Raw genomic sequence first — 18,268 nt, forward strand, 5'->3', positions numbered from 1 at the left:
ACGGGAGAAGCCTTGACCGTGGTAGGACGGATGTCTGCAGAAGACTCTACGGACTACGCAAAGCTCAAGCAGACGCTTCTCCAGCGGTTCCGTTATACAGAAGAGGGATACCGCACGAAGTTTACGGATGCCCGGTCCAAGAATACTGAGACAGGTCGACAGTTCGCGGGACGTCTCTGTGGATACTTCGACCATTGGCAGGAGCTGGCGAAGACTCCCAAAACATATGATGCACTGCGAGACAAGATGGTGTCCGAGCAATTCTTCAGGCGGTGCGACGAGAAGTTGGCTGTCTTCCTGAAGGAGCGAGGATGTCATAATCTGGACACGTTGGCAACGACGGCTGATCAATATTTGGAAGCTCAGGGAATTTTGAATCTCGCTAGAGGAAAAGACGAAAAAGGGAAACCGATGGCTACAGCTAAAGTTGACACTGTCAGCGAAAGCAAAGGAAAACCGCTTCGTTTTTTGTGCAACAAGCCGGGTCATCGAGCTTCCGATTGCTGGACAAAGTCTCGAGCGCCCGAGTCGACGTCGTGCTGGATCTGTAAGAAGTCGGGGCACAGATCCGATAGTTGTCCCTCAAACTCGGGAAAACGTAGAGAGGCATCATGTTCCGTCTTGGGATACCAGAAAGCGCAGCATGAGAAATCAATTGAAGATGCGCCTGACGATCAGGATGAGAAACATTGTCATGACCTGTGTGATGGGACCCAAAGCATTGCAACTAGTGACAACGGGTCAAAACAAATGCCTACTGTAAAGGGCTATCTCGAAGGGAAGCTGGTTACCGCATTGCGGGATACCGGTTTCAATACGGTAGTATTGAAACGATCACTAGTTCCTGACTGCAACTTGACTGGGAACACCCGTACCATTCGCTTATTGGACCGATCTGCCAAAGTCTTACCAGAAGCAGAGGTGTACATAGATTCTTCGTTTTTCAGAGGTCGGGTGCTTGCTGTTTGTATGGAGAATCCATTGTATGAAGTCGTGCTTGGCAACATTGCGGGTGTACTGTCAGCTGCCCAACTAGCCCCGAAGCAGCCAGCAGGACGTCCAAAGCTAGCACAGATTCACCGTGATCCAGTATGCACTGAAGAAGAACCTGAAGATGCAACCTCATCTGACAGAAGACGACAAGATGACATGGCGGCGGCTGCAGGAAAAGAAAGGAAAAAGCCCAGTGAACTGATTGTTCCTCGGATCCAACCCCTGGATATCAGCCGGGAAGCGCTAAAGAATTTACAGCACGCAGATCCCACGCTGGAAACCTGCTTCGCCACATTGGGAAAGATCATATCTAAAAAGCCAGCAGTCACTGAGTTTGTGCTGGTACGCGACATTCTTTTTTGGCGCCACCGCACGGCAGAAAGGCGAGACTTGGAGCAACTTGTAATACCCAAGGATCTTCGGAACACCGTAATGAAGATGGCTCATGAAGGCCTTCTGTCTGGTCACCAAGGGCAAAGAAGGACAACAGACCGTGTCCTTACAGAGTTTTATTGGCCGGGTGTACGGGCTGATGTGATACGGTTCGTGAAGTCGTGCGACGTATGTCAGAGGACCGTGCCTAAACACCTCGTCGGACGAGTTCCATTGGGAAATATGCCTATCATAGACACACCTTTTCAGCGGGTCGCCATCGATATTATTGGCCCACTGTCACCAACGTCATCCAAGGGCAACAAGTATGTCTTAACGATGGTAGACTTCGCTACGCGTTACCCGGATGCGGTGGCACTACCGAGCATCGAGACAGAGCGCATAGCGGAAGCACTAGTAGAGATGTTCTCCCGCGTTGGAGTGCCCCGTGAGATAGTGAGCGACCATGGAAAGTCGTTCACCTCGAGTCTCATGCAGGAACTCGGTCGGCTACTTTCATTTCGTCAGCTACCCACAACGCCTTATCACCCCATGGCCAACGGACTTGTGGAGAGATTTAATGGCACTCTGAAACAAATGGTTCGCCGCATGTGTCAAGAACGGCCGCAACATTGGGACAGATACTTGGCTCCCTTGCTCTTTGCATACCGTGAAGTTCCCCAAACGAGCCTTGGATTCGCGCCGTTCGATCTCCTCTACGGCAGATTTGTACGCGGGCCAATGTCGATCCTTAAGGAACTGTGGACAGGGGCCAACATTGATCCTGAAACGAAAACAACATACGAGTATGTTATAGATCTCCAGGAGCGACTGCAAGACACCTGCAAGGTAGCACACGAAGAACTCCTGAAGGCGAAAATGACACAGAAGAAATATTACGATAGGAAAGCAAGTGTTCGACAACTATCACCCGGAGACAAAGTATTGCTGTTGCTACCATCAGATAAGAATAAATTGATCTTGACATGGAAGGGACCCTTCACAGTGCTTGAAAAACGCAGTGAATATGACTACGAGATAGATCTCGAAACACGGAGAAGTCTTTTTCACATTAACCTTCTCAAGAAATACCACGAAAGGGAGCCTATTGCTTACTGAGTATGACTTTGTGGTTGAGTACATTAAGGGCTCCGACAACATAGGTGCCGACTACCTCAGCCGCATTTCACTTCTCCGCTGGTTAGCGTTTAGTGGTGGCACAATTTCTTTTCATGTTAATTCACCCTTTCCCTAACGGAATGAACTTCTGTAAATAATGTTTTTTTTGCTATGTTTTCGCTTTTGGGTACTCCACCTCGCGCGCTTGTGAAAAGTTGTTTTCCCCCTAAACAACTTTCTTGAGCAGGGGGATATTTGTAAGGAAAGGACACAAAAGTGCTGTGTTTAGGTACGATTTGTGGCTAAAAGGACTTAAAAGCGCCGAGGAACGTCAAACCGAAACTGAAGAAGACGAGCGGAGGGCAGGTGGCACGAAGGCGATAAGAAGAAATGGAAAAAGAAGAGGAGAAGAAGAAGGAACGTGCGAAGGCGAGCTCGAGGGTTGAGGCCACGAAGGCAGACGAAGCAGTGCGCCGCTCGAGAGGACTAGTTCCTGGGAGCGTTCTTGAGCCGGACGTGGGACCCGTACGTGTCGGCCAGGTCGAGCTCCAGCGTGTTCGTTCGGGGTCGAGTCCACCGGCCTGTACAAGGTGCAAGGACAGGGCCTGCTGAACGGCTCCTGCCTGGGTGCAGTGGCCGGGAGCAGGTTCGTGGGCGAGGCCTACCGGGCGTGGTCCTCGTGAGCCGGGGCCTGACCCTGGACCTCAGGTGTTGCGACCCTGACTGCTGGGCTGGCCGCGACGTCCGACTAAACGGCGCTGCACACGGTAGCGCATCCGTGTGCCGTCAGCCGTTCCAGCCGTTCCAGCCGTGCCACCTTTGCCCTCACGCATGTCAACGACCGCATCATGTCGGGACGACGGGGACCCAAACTGTGAGGCAGCGGTTTCCTCTTGCGAAGCGAGAACTATACGTGCTGGACTCTGAGTAAGCGTAGCCGCGAGCTTTTCGCATAATAGAGGTCTGACTCTCGTACAAGTTGCGTGATGCTTGGCGTGTAGGGTTGGACATATAGTTTTATTTTTCACCTGCCACTTCGTTCTCTAGTGTACAATATAACGCTTCTTTTGTTCGCATCCATTGTTGATGTTAATTCTTTTTCGTCCGCTATCAACAAACATAGTGACGAACGTCCTTAACCATCACACCTGACTAATAAATGCATTCCCATTTACGAGGTGTGGGTGGCCTCCTGTTCACTATTAAGACACCACATGCACATGAACAGCAAGCAAGACAAACACATGCTACATACAAGCCCAGAAGCGTGAAAGTGCTCAGGGCTCTTTTCTAGCCAGAAGGAGAAACTTGATGCGAGCCAGCATGTCTGGCGTCGCGAAGCGGTGGAGGAGAGTGAAGGAGTTACGATAGAGTGAAGAGAGTGGAGCATACGCCAGGAAGGAGACCTTGAAAACCAAACATGCGGGAGAAAGGCAAGTCGAGTGGCTTGCTTGAAAGGTTCACGAAATACACAACTCACGCATAGGAAAATTTGGGAGAGTGGCCTGTGCGCACAGAGGTTAAAGAATCACATTGTGGCGCCAGAGGACTTGCGGGGCCCCACCGACTTTGATAGTGTGCAATTCATTCAGTGTAACAGCTGTTTCTGCGCTTCCGCACGTGTGCAGAGGGCATGCCGAGTGGAGTGCGAAACGAGCGACAACAGGTCCTAGACACAGAACTAATCATAAATTATCAAAGACGGTGGGGTAGCGCAAGTGCGCGCACTGGAACAATAAGACACCAATCTAGACATGAGAGATGCAAACAATCAGGTACGGTCGGGGGCCAACGTATATTGACAGATGGTCTGGTCACTTAAGGCCGACGACGACAACGATAGTGTAACGAGACCAGCGATCAAAAACTGAGGACAGACGAGTCAGCTCATCGGTCTTCAAAAAATCGGTGGCAACTGTCTGAAAACACAGGCCTCATGTGGCGATGCGGTGTGCTCAGAGTAGCGGGGGAACAAAGAACGAGGGGTGCGTAACAAAGAACGGTCGAGGAAAGCGACAACTAGAGGACTGTGGAGGCACGGTCAGCGTTGAACAAAGCGAATCTACGGGCACCTTGCCGTTGTTTATTGTTGATAGAAAGTGGTGTCCTGGAAACTTGCTGGAGCGCTGATTCCACTTGCTGTAACCAATCAGTGGTGCTCAGAAACAAATGGAATGTGTTCTTCCACGCTAGGCCTGCAGCAGCTAAATGTTCTAAGAAGACTATACAGCTTCTGAACACACAGCATCTGAAGATACTACTCTACAAGGCATACGAGAAAAGAGCACACTGCTCAACAGGAAAATCACATGTTAAAATGAAGAAGTTATCTAATAAATGACGATATTGTGAAAAGGACTGTTAATGCACAATGAAACACGGCAGCCACACCAGTAAAGCTGAGCGATCCAGCAGAAAATGCCCTTTTGAAACAGTCACTTCATTTATTTTGTTATAAAAAGTAAAAGACTTACAACAGACAAAAGTATAGTTGAGGGGCATGCTAGGGCACAGGTCCAATGCCACTTTCTACAACACACAAATACAGATGGCAGATGTACTATACTTGTGAACAACTTTCATTGGCAATGAAGGGGACACTACGCAGCCAGAGTGGGCATGTGCCACCGCTGATAAATAGAGTCCCATAACTGCGTCTGTGTTTTCGGCGTGAAAATCATCACAAGATTACATTATTCTCTACAGGATGCTGTTTAAAAAGACACACAGTATTCACCAAGAAATTATTTTTATGTGTTTTACTTTATGCAGAGTCATTTTGAGTTTTTGCACGTGTGAAAACGTTTTACATGCTTCTCACAATGAAAATGGCGTCTTCGTCTAATGATGAGCGCTCATCGCCCTCCAGCTATTCGGAGGGCTCAGCCAAGGAGCTTGTCACAAATTTCAATAACAAACGGTTGTCTGAGCATACATCGCAGATTGTATGCAATGGCATTATTCCAACCCCGTCATCATTTGAATTGTGAGGCAAACCAGACAACTTTGTAGAGGAGTACATGTCCCTATAGCTTATTGCCAAGAGAAGTTGTCTGCGAGCATACCAGATTTAGTGAGCAGTATGTTTTGGTTATTCAGCGCCCCCCCCCCCCAATGTGAGCCGCAAATAATTCAAGCCATGTGGCCAGTACTGTCAACGGTTGACGGTACAATTGCCTTCCAGAGACTACGTGCGTACGCATTCCACATGCAAAAAGATGCCAATAGACATGCAACACAATGCATGCAAAAGCAAAAGGTCAATAATTGGCAAGCACCTGAGCTTGCCAGCCCCGACTCTCCAGCCCCTTCAGCCATGCATTTTGAACTACATTCTCTGAAATGTGCACACAACAAGGTTTCAGAAAGGTGCAATGAATACAGTGAAACTACAATTATGCAACTTTGAGGTGACCAGTAAAAAAACTAAGCACGTGAGCACTAACACTCGGCCCTGTGGTACAGACCAGCAAAATGAGTCCTTGAACTTCCCTAAAAAATAGAGACTAAATCATTTTTGAAAAATGACAGCTAAGCATGTAATCAAAGAAGGCGTGAGCAAACCTTAATTTTAAAAAGTACAACAGTTCTTCAATATATTTAGAATACTGCAACCAGAAAGAGTTACAGAGAATTGTAGCACACTTCTATGTTGGCGATTAAAAGAAAACTATAAAAACAAAACAAAGCAGGAAGAGACGCAACTTTTCTTCAAAGAAGGAGAACACCTGGCAATTCATTTTCTTCGGTGAGCCTGTCTTTTACTGGCTTATTATCACTTCTGCATGAGCTATCGCGTGACAACAAAGCCTGTATATATGCAGAGTTTAGAAAAGTCTGCAAGCTTTTCTTCGAGTAGTTATTTTCCCATTTTTGACCTGTAGTGATTCATCCTAATCAAAGGACACCTGAAGATCTCCTTCCAAGCTGTTCGTGGTCCCAAACCTTTGGCACATGAAAAATACATGATGTAGCTATATTATATTCACTATGCAGAATAATCTTCCTTTGTTGGGCGCTTCCATAACGAAAATGACGCATCACAATAAGCACTTCACTGGGCACAGAGCACTAAATGTGCTCGGTGATGTCAATGCATCTGAACCCTCAAGAAGTGCTAGCACCACAAACGCGGTCTATTTCATACTCAATTCTAACTAACAGGCACGTGAAGCTAAAGCAACATTCCATGTTGATGTGTCTTTTGGTTGGACTGTCTCTTTCCATCGCTCCTGCAGCATATGCCTGGTAGTGACCAGGTTAGCACGGGGCATATGTCGGTTGCAAATTCCAACATATAAGCAAGATTCACAAGGCATATATCTGCACGAGTTTGTGTGGGAAACACACACCAGTGGCTTGCGATTGGTCAGCACACTTTCTTTTGCCAATAAAAACAGCACCTCTCCCCCCACAGACTGGGAGAAGGGGGGTAAACGAGATATTGGCTTAATTTGGCCACCTTCCTTTTATGCTTATTTGGTTCTCTTCCATGATATTAGGAAAAGCTTTTTTTTTTTTTGCTTTGCATTGTGTCTACGAGAAACCACACGAACCTTTCCGTAATGGGTTGGCATAACAGAGTTCATCTTAATGAGAGATGACTTTACTGTTTTATCGTCAGTTTTATCGTCAGAGTGTGTTTCAAAAACATGAGCAGCCCAATATTTCAAATACATGACCCATTGCAAGTATCGATGTTAGAGTAGTATTCCACGACTTGAAATGTTTGAATGCTCACACAGCCTATAAAGATTTTTGTGCCCTTAAACGTGTGCCATGCCTAAGCCAAGATTTGCATGCTCAAAATAGTCGCTTCACAACATCCCATTTGAGCCGATTGCGTGTGACCACTTCACACACCATATCATTGCACCCGTGACTGCAACTGATATACCAAGATGTGCACAAGATGTTTGTTGCGCACCTCTGTGCAACCATAATCATCATTGCCCACAGGCATAATACGATGACAAAAGGGGCAATGGAGAGACTGCATGCTGCCAATCTGCTTTACTCTAAAGCAAAGTTGGCCTGCACTGCCATGCATGCAAGGCGTCACACCTGGGAAGTCCAGCTGTTGCTTTTTTCGACGGAACAGGTGAAATGGCAGTCGCAGATCAAGTGATCGAAAGAAGGAATCCAGTCCATTTGCTAGCCTCTCTGACCTGTTTCAGTGACTGCGACTTCACCTCCTGGCATTACAGATGGCACCCTGATCTCTGACGGAAGCCTTGCACCTTACTCATGCCTCATTTCTGTACGTGCCTCGCCAATGCTGAAGATTTCGTGCAGAGTCATCTTTGGGGGTTCCATCCCGGGTATTCCCACCTGGTAGATCTTTACAATGTACGCCAGGAATGAGAGCGTCTTGATCTGGGCAGCCATGAAGTCCACAAACACCTCACGGTTGAATGCTGGATTCATCCTGCAAACACAAAAAGATGTGGCCACACACCCCTCATGAACTCCAACATTTCTGAAACACAACGCCACACCCCTTATGAACTCCAACATTTCTGAAACACAACAACGAATGCCGACGAAAACAAAAGAAAGACTCCCTAAAGTGCTGTGGTGCGTCCCTATTTTCACTTCGTGCGCATAATTGTTCTGCCATTTCAAAAAATGCTCTGAAGTCACCAATTGCCACCAAATAGCCCAGCTTCCAGTCCTCCACTTGTGAGATATGTCATTCATCACTTTCCAATGATAACAGAGGTCATGTCACAATCACAGCAGCAGGATGCTTGCTTAGCAAAAAGATGTACAACCCAGGCCTTCTTCCAGAGGCATGTAAGCACCAAACACAAGATAGGCCACAAAGAGGCCCTTCCCTAATGTCACAAAAGCAGACATGCGTGAACTGAAGAACTGCTTGTTGTACTGAAATAACATATAAACACACTTCTTTATATAGTATGGATCCCTTATGACGTAAGTCACGGGAGTCCAAATATCTAAACTTTAACCAAGAGAATTTTTTTCGAAGTTCCGAAGTTAACAGTTGCGCAAAGCGTGTCGAGCATGCAGCCTCACACGTCTGAGAGTCGCAGCATGCGATACTTGGTGCTTTGTGAGACTGCAATCACCCCCTTGATATTGCCTGTGCTTCGTGGTGTCTCGCGGATGGACTGCATTTTGCTTTAACCATTGGGCCATGCATTTGTCATCATCATCATTGCCGTGGCAGCCCGAGCAGTGACGCCCAACAGCGGGGCTAGGTGGCCGGACAGAAAAGATTGTCGAGTCTCTTTGGCGTGTAACAGCTGGTGTGAATGGTCGTCTCCTGGCAGGGTTTCTCACAATGAGTGAAGCGTAAGCAACGACGCATTACCTTGTTTATCGTTATGTTTTTTTCTGCGTTAGCGTCTTACTGGGAATATTGCACAAGGTTGTGTTTAGTGTGTATCACTAGTGATGTATTTTACTCGTCTGGCGATATTGTCAATGTAAAAGTAGCTCAATAAATGTTCTGTCTGGTTTTGTTAGACCTTATCTCCCGTTTCTGATCGTCCTGACAGCATGCCTAGACACCACAACTTACTACTACTTAAATTTCCAAATGTTAAAATATTTTATCGACCGAAGACTCGCGTTGCCAAAGAAATAAATGCAAAAGTGTCAAGGGGGTCTAACAAAAGAAAGCACCATCGTGGATATTCACTGCCTACTTCCCAGACCACCTCAACTATGCAAATTGGACAGAAACTATGTCAAATCACGTCTGAAATTTCATGCGCTGAAAGACACTGATCGTTCAATTTCACAGCCTCGCACCCAATTTCGAGACACTGCAATCGAATCACAAACCACGATTTGAGTGCTACAGATGACACCCCCGTTTTCATAATAAAATGCAGCCACTATGTTTCATTGATTACGTACCAAACCACAATTTACATTGCAAGCGACCATAATCAGAATGCAACCGATAATGATTAGGCTCAGCCTGCCATTTGGCACATTGTTGCGAACAGTTTGCCCAAGACACTAACTACTATGGGGCGTCGAAAAGTTCGCACTCAAACACCGAACCAAGAACAGTGTGCATGATATGAAATTAGCGTTCCCAATTGAAAGATAAAGGACAACAAAAGCTTATATGAAAACCGCGCACTCGCTGCAATGGCAAAAGCTCACATAATAAAGCCATAAAACTCCTAAAAAAAAGGTAGCAAACACAATATCTACACCAAGCTCGATAATGACGATGCTTTTACCGACAGGAAATTAGGACCATAAAAGCAGATAATGAGGACGGGATCGCACATGCCATGTTGAACCACACGCGACGGGCACGCAACCAGGGCCACGTTGTGAATTTGCAAAGTGCGTGCAATCCCGATTATTGAAAAGCCATGTTGCCAAATACATGGTTACCGGTTTCCTGAATAAACATTGTTGCTAGTTAGCACCTGTCCTCACTTTCTCTGTCCGTGTTGCTTCGTGCGCTAGAATACTACAGTGTTTGCAAAGAATGAAAAGGATTATGTAGCAAAGAGAACGTCAATATTAGCGAAGGGCTGAGACAGGAAATGAATATCTTTCGTCCTATTTTTTACTCATGCTGTACATGGTGAGGATGGAAAAAAAAGACATGGCTGACCCCTCGGTTATAAGAATCGGTACAACACAAAAAAAAACGTCTTCTTACATCGCTGTGAGCAATCCCTTTCTGTGTGTGTTCTCTTTTTTGTGCTAAACATGTAAACCAACAAGTCCAGCTCTCGAAAAGAGTGGCTACTTGGGCTAGTTGGTATTGCATTTTTGAAAGAGATATGCTTTCTTAGTGCACAGGGAACATTTCGGAAAGAAGACAGAGAGGACTCTGCACTCTCTCCTATCCCAGCTCTCTGTACTTATACAATATGCCTATACAACATACAAACACAAGGTACGCAAATGCCGCGTCTCCAACGTTCTGGCTTACTACAAGGGGTCTGTGGGAAACGACAGTGTCGTTGTCCACACACTCCGCCACCAACCATGCAGTGCTGTTGGCGGCTTTGCACTAACCGTAACCTAAGAGAAACCAGTGCCCCTTATCGGCTGGTAAACCTAACTGGAGCTGATTCGAAAGAAGCGCCACGACGTGCCAACGAATTTATACATGAAATAATAGCATCCCTACAGCGAGTGCACACATACACAGAATCAAAGAAAGAAATACCTGTGCTGGGGCAGCGGCTGGAGGGTGATTGTGTTGAGAATGAGGGGTATGAACTCGGCTACATCGTCATGCACGCTCTGCTTGTAGAGCTGGTACATGAGCACCACAATGATGGGAAGTTCGGCCAGCACCTTCAGCGACAGCACTGCCCGCGGGATCACGTTGTACTGCACACATTGCCACACACAGGGAACACAGGTTGCACACTGCCTCATTATTACACGCTACCTTACTGCAAGGGACAAGAATTGGCATCAATCTTTTGTGCTCACTCAACAAATGTCATTTTCCAAAACAAAAAAGCCCCAAAGTGAATGCATTATGATCCAAGAGGATCTGGTGGAATGGGATCATGCTGAAAAAAAATCATAAAGTTGAATCAAATTGCATTACCAGTGCTGACAAAACTAAGCACATGTATTTGACTATGCCAAATGTAGTATTTGCACAATCATTAAAGACCATTGGCAAATGAAGAGCTGTGCACCTCCTCACTTTAAATACTCCGAATCTGTAAAGGCGGGGCGAGACGTGGAAAGCGAGTTTCAAAATCTGGCTTTACAGTAGTAGCAGTAATAAAAGCCATGAATGCAAAATTAACCAGGTATTTTAAATGTTGGCGCAAGTTCACTGGAGCTCAGAATTAGTTTCAAATTGTGTTCAGTGTTTCTTATGAAATATATTTTATACGTCTTTATTAGGATCTACTACCTGCAGATCATTGCTGTTTTGCACAAAGGTAGCTACAAGGTAGCTTTACAAAAGTGGAACTAAAATTGATATTTTTATGTTAATCAACCTATGAAAAATGCTAGTTACAAATGTTTTTTTTTTTTTTATCCTAAAAAGTACGGATGCACCTAGGCTAGCACTTTCAGTTCCAGTTAGGCAAGTGTCACTAAGTAACCTATGTGATAATTTCATTTGCTTACGCCAGGTAGTTCCAAAGAAAGCCGTACACAACTCCAAAAATGATTCTTGGGAAAAATGCTGAAATTACGCATGCATTTTACGAAAGCGTGTCAGAGAAAAAGGTCGAAAAATTATTTTTGAAACTGCAAGTGCCCAAGTGTCATAATTTCTGAAAGATAAAAAAATTCTCTAATCAGATGATTCCTAAAATTGAATTTTTTGACGAAAAGAAGCCTCAACCCACTTTCACACTGTGCTTCAAACATCTCACACGCCTTAATCATGATGGTGAAAATACACACAGTTAACATTTACAGGGATAACATCTAGCAGTTCTCTCAGCTCTTGAGTTAGTACAGCAGCCGCTGAGAGTTTGGCCTCATTGTGCAGTACAGTTGCTTGCACCTCGAGTTGCAAGCAGTCAACTTCATGCACTCTACAAGGAGCCCTGTGGGAGTGACTCCCTCCGATGCACGATCCTTCTTTTTTTTTTTTTTTTTTTGACACTTCACCCAAGAAACCATCAAACAGTTATAGTTTAGCGGGCTCAACAGAGTAACAGCCCTAATGAATAGCGGGTGCAAATGCGCAGTACACTAGACAACTTGTAGCTTTTATCCCACAAATACTATTTTTCAGATTTAACGCTATCGTGTTTACATGATCAAGGCAGTGTACGTAAAGCATGGCAACATTTCGGATGCCGGCTTCAAACTTAACTAAGTGCTGATGCCGAAAGATTTACTTTTCATAGCAAATAACTGGGTAAATTACCTTCACTTGCCTTCAGGTAGCTTCAGCGACCGATTACTATGAATAATATCGTGGCATAGTTTTTAGATCACTTCAAAATTCAAAATTCTGTAGGAAAAGCTTACTGTAACAAATCTGCAAAATACAGATTTTTGCTTTTGGTACATGGCTAATACTGATTTTATTGTTACTAAAAAAAAGTTCTATTGTTCCATGCAGGATACAGGCAAGCATTCCCAGTTTTTTATTTTCAGTTTTTTTACGCATTCACCCTCCGCTAGGTGATGCCACTGTCACATACTGGGGAGGCAAACACTATCCTGCTAAATTAAAATGCACTGTCCGCAACAAAGGTTTGCAGCATGGTAACGCTATCCTTTCAACCCCTGCTATCATGCTAATGCTGAACTATAACTCTCTAATGTAAGTTTCGTCAACTGGCTTGCTGCATAGAAGACACAATAAGTTGGCTTCTATTTGTTTACATTCCTGTGTACTGTGTGCTCTGTTGATGTTGAAATTTTTTGCAAGCACAGAGGGACACAGAAGACAAATGGGCGCCCATTTGTCTTCCTTTCTGTGTCCCCATGTGCTTGTGCAAAAATTTCAAGATGGATTTGTTCCAACTAGGCCGAATCACAGTTTTGCTCTGTTCAAAAACCGTAAAGAGGTCAAGACATCGACATCAGGAGATGGCATTCGGAACCCTTAACTGGCCAATGTATTTCTTGGCGGGCTGGTTTCTGTCTGTTTCACCAACGAAAACAATTTTGTGAGCGGCCGCAGAAGCTACTAAAACAAGTGATAAACTTGTTTTAGCGCCTCCCACAGCCATGGCTCTCCGTCATGGCTACAGGTGGCGCTGACTAACGCTCCCACGTTTAATGCACATACATACCACATAAAGTGGACGGGGCGATAGCCGCCGCGGTAACCCAGTTGGTCGAGCATCGAAAACCTTATTCGAAGTTCGCAGGTTTGGTCCCTGCCCACGGCGAGCTATCTTTTCGTCCACCTTTATTTCTTCAGGTTTACATAACAATTACTTATAATAACCTCCGCTATACTTTCCTTGGCATGAATGCATGTTGAATGATTGATTGATATGCGAGGTTTAACGTCCCAAAACCACTATATGATTATGAGAGATGCCCGTAGAGCTCCAGAAATTTTGACCACCTGGGGTTCTTCAATGTGCACCCAAATCTGAGCACACAGGCCTGCAACATTTCCGCCTCCATCAGAGATGCAGCCGCCGCAGCCGGGATTCGATCCCGCAACCTGCGGGTCAGCAGCCAAGTACCTTAGCCATGATTGCCTGTTAGGTCTCATTAATATTGTGTCTAAAAAAAAAAACGAGCCCTTACATGTACACCTCTTTTGGCAATTCAGCATGTTCAAACCAGAGTTCTTCAACAATAGGAGTTGCGAAACTCCCTATTGACCCCATATATTCTTAGCTTGCCATTGGCTGCAATTGTGGAAATCTGCTGATTGTGACATTATCTGTTGAACAAAAACAAACTAATAAATTTTCACGACAAAGCCAGCGCTACATGCAGTGTTGAGCAGCTTGGGAGGAGGGCATGCAGGAGAGGCACGGCGACAATCTAATGTTTCATGTTGCTGCTCTCCCAGATGGCCCGAACATCTGCAGGCTCCTGAAATATTGAAGCAAGACTAATAGTTGGGCTAGTTGGTAATACATTATAGGTAGTAATAGCGCACAAACTCATGGGACGAAGAGAAGGGACACAAACAAGCGGTGACTCTCAAATGAAGATTTATTGAAATATACAAATTATCTGAACACATAAGATAAACATACAGAACATGTGCAGAGGGGCCAGTGAGGGACCGTTTCGACGTCATTAACAATTTTACGCTACCGGTAACTGCGCAGGTGCGACAAAAATCAATTCAAACAAACATACTACTGATTTGGATTTCTTCTTTTTCGTGTAAATATATAGGTCTTTGACTAATGCATGAGTCCCCTTCTTTTTTTAATATAGAATACTTTAGAAAGCATTCATTAGAATCCTATAGCATTCTATAGAATTAAGTAGAATTTTTTCTATAGCATTCTAGAGAATGCTATAAACAGTTTCGCCAGAGCCTGCCGGTCTCTGGCAACATTGTGCGTTCACCGGGAAACCACCCCTGGAAACTTCCGATTTAGCTTGTTTTTGCGTGGTTTTAGCGTTTTTTGCTGGTCGCGGCTGCTTGTGTTCAGATGTTTTATGCGGATAAAATGATTTTGATGAAGCGCTGGCAACAGCAATGCTGTGTCAAAGCAGGATGCAGTCAACATGCCTGAATTAATTTTATATGCTACATAGAAAGAGTGCCTGCATTGCAGCAATCTCGCAAGAAAGCTGGATTCCCACCAAGAGCGCGTGGTTTGTTCTGCCGATTTCATCTAAGGTAATGTAAAGCTCAGCGCAGACTAATGGCACAGAGGTGATACTCAGACGTTGGACTAGTCAAAGTCCCTCGTTACCGGGAACACATCAGTCAGTCACGTCTTCCACCCGTGGCAGATAAGTGTACTGACACGAAAAATGGGTAGAAAAACGTGAAGGCTAACACTGAAAATCCATCGCAAAGGTGGTTATTTTATAGTTCGAGCTATATCAATGATGCATTCCGTTCGAAACAACACGGGACACGAAGTAGCCATGCTTAACATTAATCGCCGCAAAGTGTACGCCGTGATGTCCACGCTTCGTTGTCGTTGCATTTGATTTTTCCGAAAGTGACGTCAGCGACTCAGCTCTCATCTGTGCGAGCAAATGACTCATCGTCTGTCTTTCTGTCGCTAATGAACATCGCCGCATTCAAGCTCATTTATCTTTTGGGTGTGAAGATGAACTGCCGGCTTAGGTAGATTCAACTTTAAAATTTGGTTCATGGATAGCTTACTTGTGAGTAAAACATAATAGTTCGCGGGACCCTGCAGCCGCAGTTTACGTCATCACATCAGTAAATTTTGTAATTTCTCAGTCACAAGAACACTTCGGATCTCAAGTGATTCCGACCGCCGCTGATGTCCTTAAAAAAGTGCCCAGTGTGACACAGACGCTGAAATACACGTTTTATCCTGAGGTTATGTGCTTAGACGAAAATACAAATATGTTCGGGGTTCAACAGGAGGAAGGTTCTCAGTTTTAGTCGAAAAGCTGAATTGAACAACTTCAGTTTTCTCCTGCACATAGACTATGTGGGTGCACTTTGAAGACGGGGACTGGGAAAAGACAGGTGTGCGCTGTGAATTCCCGGTCCGCGTCTTTAAAGCGCATCCACATCGTCGACATGCAAAACCAAATGGTCTAATTAACTTCGCTGACAAACTTGTCCTGCAATTTATGCATTTTCTGTTTGTATAGGCACGACCACTATAAAAGGTATAATGGAGCAGAGGGCCGCGCTCATCGGAAGGCCACGACGGATATCTTGCGCAGCGCCGTCGGCCGCGCGAGCCGCGTTACCTGCAGCAGTGGCCGCGCCTGTGCCTGCCATGTGCTACGTGGAGCCCCTTCATGTAGCCGCTAGACGTTGCTGCAAACACATTCTAAGGAATGCGCCAAAATAATAGAGCAAATTCAAACACACCACAAAGACACCGTCGGAACCATTGAAAAAGCATTGCCGGAAGCACCGCACCGGAAGTCTAGCGAGGTGGGCCCTTCGGCGCGAGTCGGTTTGTTTACAAACACCGAAACAGTCTATTGAAAGAATAGAAGAAGGCATGTGTGTGCAAAAAAACGAGCGAGAGAAGACGATAATCAACCCGGCGTGCGTCACAGCCTTGTCTGGCCACGTGACCAAGCTACACTGCTATGTCACAGCACAATTAGGTGCCCAGAAACCGAAACCGAAAATTGTCCACATAAAAAAAATGGTGATATTATTTGTTTAGGGAGAATAAATATTTCTTGGTGCGTGTATCATGCTTCCTGGAGCTATGAGAAATGCTTGTAGCAAAGTCACAAAACTGGTAACACCACCCCTTTAAGCTGATAGAATTCGATCACAAATTCACTAACAAAACATAAACAGCATAAGCAATTATTTCACCGTAACTGCGTGCTCATTTGTGTTGTTCGGGGTATAGCGCATCCAGGACGGGACAGAGAAGAAAACACAGAACACATACACGGCGTTAGCGCCGTGTATGTGTTCTGTGTTTTCTTCTCTGTCCCGTCCTGGATGCGCTATACCCCGAACAACATGAATAACCAACAAGCCCGCCGTGCAACCTTAGTCGGCTCATTTGTGCAATACACACGACATGACAAGTAGCGTGGAGCAAGATTGCAAACTAAAAAATCTGAAAGGGCATCATGCATGGCCTGCAGCGTGACCAGGAAAAGCCCACTTTATCGGCTGCTGTGCATCTTGAGAATGGGCGGCAGCAAGAGAAAGCAGACAAAACCGAAAATGAATCAAACCACACAGGTCAAACTGATAAGTCTTCGTGACTGCAGCAAAGGCACAGCAATTTCATTCAAGAGCAGAAAAATGCATTAATTATTTAATGCCATTAAATAATGCTTGCACCTGCTTTCAAGGTTAACAAGATATATCAATTAAACATGTTTTACTCTGACTAGGACTGAATAGTAGCAGTAAATTAGACCAACACATTTGTGTTTACAACAATCGCAGCAAGCATTTTCAATCAATTGCCATCACAAGAGGGAAACTCAGCAAGTTTCTGTGCAGAATGGCACAAGTACGTACTGATTTTATTCATGTTTGACAAGTTATACTTAGTTTAAATGCTAGACTAGAGATATCAAAACAAATATATTTTTCACGTTCCACAGCATTGCCTGCAACACGGGAACGCCAAAGTACGTAGCCTCGGCATGAGCTAAAATGCCATTGCATCCCATAAATTGAAATATGAAATGTGAAGTTGGTCATATTGGGCACAACCCATTGCAGCTTATAGGGGAGGAGTAGGTCTTTTGCAGCAGCTTGTGGAGCAGAAATAATGCAATTTTGAAGCAGCTTTGGAACAGTAAAAGGTGTGTTTCGGGGCATCAAAATTTAATTTTGAAGCAGATTTCTTAGGCCACACATCTATGTTAAAAAGAATTTTTGCTGTCTCTTAAACACAGAACATTTCAATGGTTTAATCCTGATTAAGCAACCAGACTTCATACATAATGAAATTCATGCATAATAAATCTTACAACATCAAAGGTAAATGCGCAGCAAGTCAAAAAAAAAAAACATAAGCGGCATTCTGCACAGCTACTAGACCTCGAACGAATGAAAAAATTTGATGTTGAAATGTAATGTTCAAACTGTGATTAAAACACTGCATCCGACATGAACAGCAACTCATGACTAGAGATGAGCTACTATATAATAAATGTTATTTTCACACTAAACCCATAGGGCTCTATAAAAATAAATGCAAGAAACTTATGTCCGGTCATTGAAGTGCCACAGCCGACATGAGAAGCATGAGGAAGTATAGATGTTCACCACACCATTGCTAGGCAATTAAATAAAAAATTTTTAATTACGATAGGAATTATATAGACACTCGAAGAGTTTTTACCGTCACCGCCATATTACGCATACTCTACAAGTTGGTACCATTACCTGCGCATCGTACACTTTATCCCCACGTAAAATTGCTCAAGCTGGAGTGATGAGCGCTGCTCAAGCCGATTGAACCATCTCAGTCACTCGGAGGGCGCACGCGTTAGCATTCCCCCGTCGTCGAATGTTCAAGCAGAGACAAGGGGGGGAGGGGGGGTCGCTCAATCAGCAGCCGTGAACTTTGATTCTAATGAAGGACGTGGTTGCAATAGCTAGCACTCGCAATATTGGCAAGAATCAGCGCACAGCTCGTAAACCGTTCTACAAAGTGGGCTTTCAACGGGAATAAATAGTGTAACAAGAGCTTTTCTCCCTGGAGCGGAC

General features: G+C 44.9%; 1 protein-coding gene across 6 annotated transcripts in view; it reads right to left on the minus strand.

Annotated features, from left to right (window-relative positions):
• Positions 1–18,268, minus strand: part of Nipped-A (Transcription-associated protein Nipped-A) — a 991,444-nt gene that overhangs the window by 836,008 nt on the left and 137,168 nt on the right. For 3 of the 6 annotated variants that reach the window (XM_075869412.1, XM_075869400.1, XM_075869392.1), the window contains 2 exons: positions 10,658–10,824; positions 7,753–7,912 (listed from right to left, as the gene is read on the minus strand). In XM_075869412.1, coding sequence (XP_075725527.1) covers positions 7,753–7,912; positions 10,658–10,824 — 327 coding nt within the window. Of the gene's footprint in view, positions 1–7,652; positions 7,913–10,657; positions 10,825–18,268 lie in introns of those variants that run through there. The other 3 variants (XM_075869408.1, XM_037429248.2, XM_075869414.1) reach the window with 2 other exon arrangements.

Source organism: Rhipicephalus microplus, chromosome 1 (assembly GCF_043290135.1).
Source record: "Rhipicephalus microplus isolate Deutch F79 chromosome 1, USDA_Rmic, whole genome shotgun sequence".
NCBI classification, from domain to species: domain Eukaryota; kingdom Metazoa; phylum Arthropoda; class Arachnida; order Ixodida; family Ixodidae; genus Rhipicephalus; species Rhipicephalus microplus.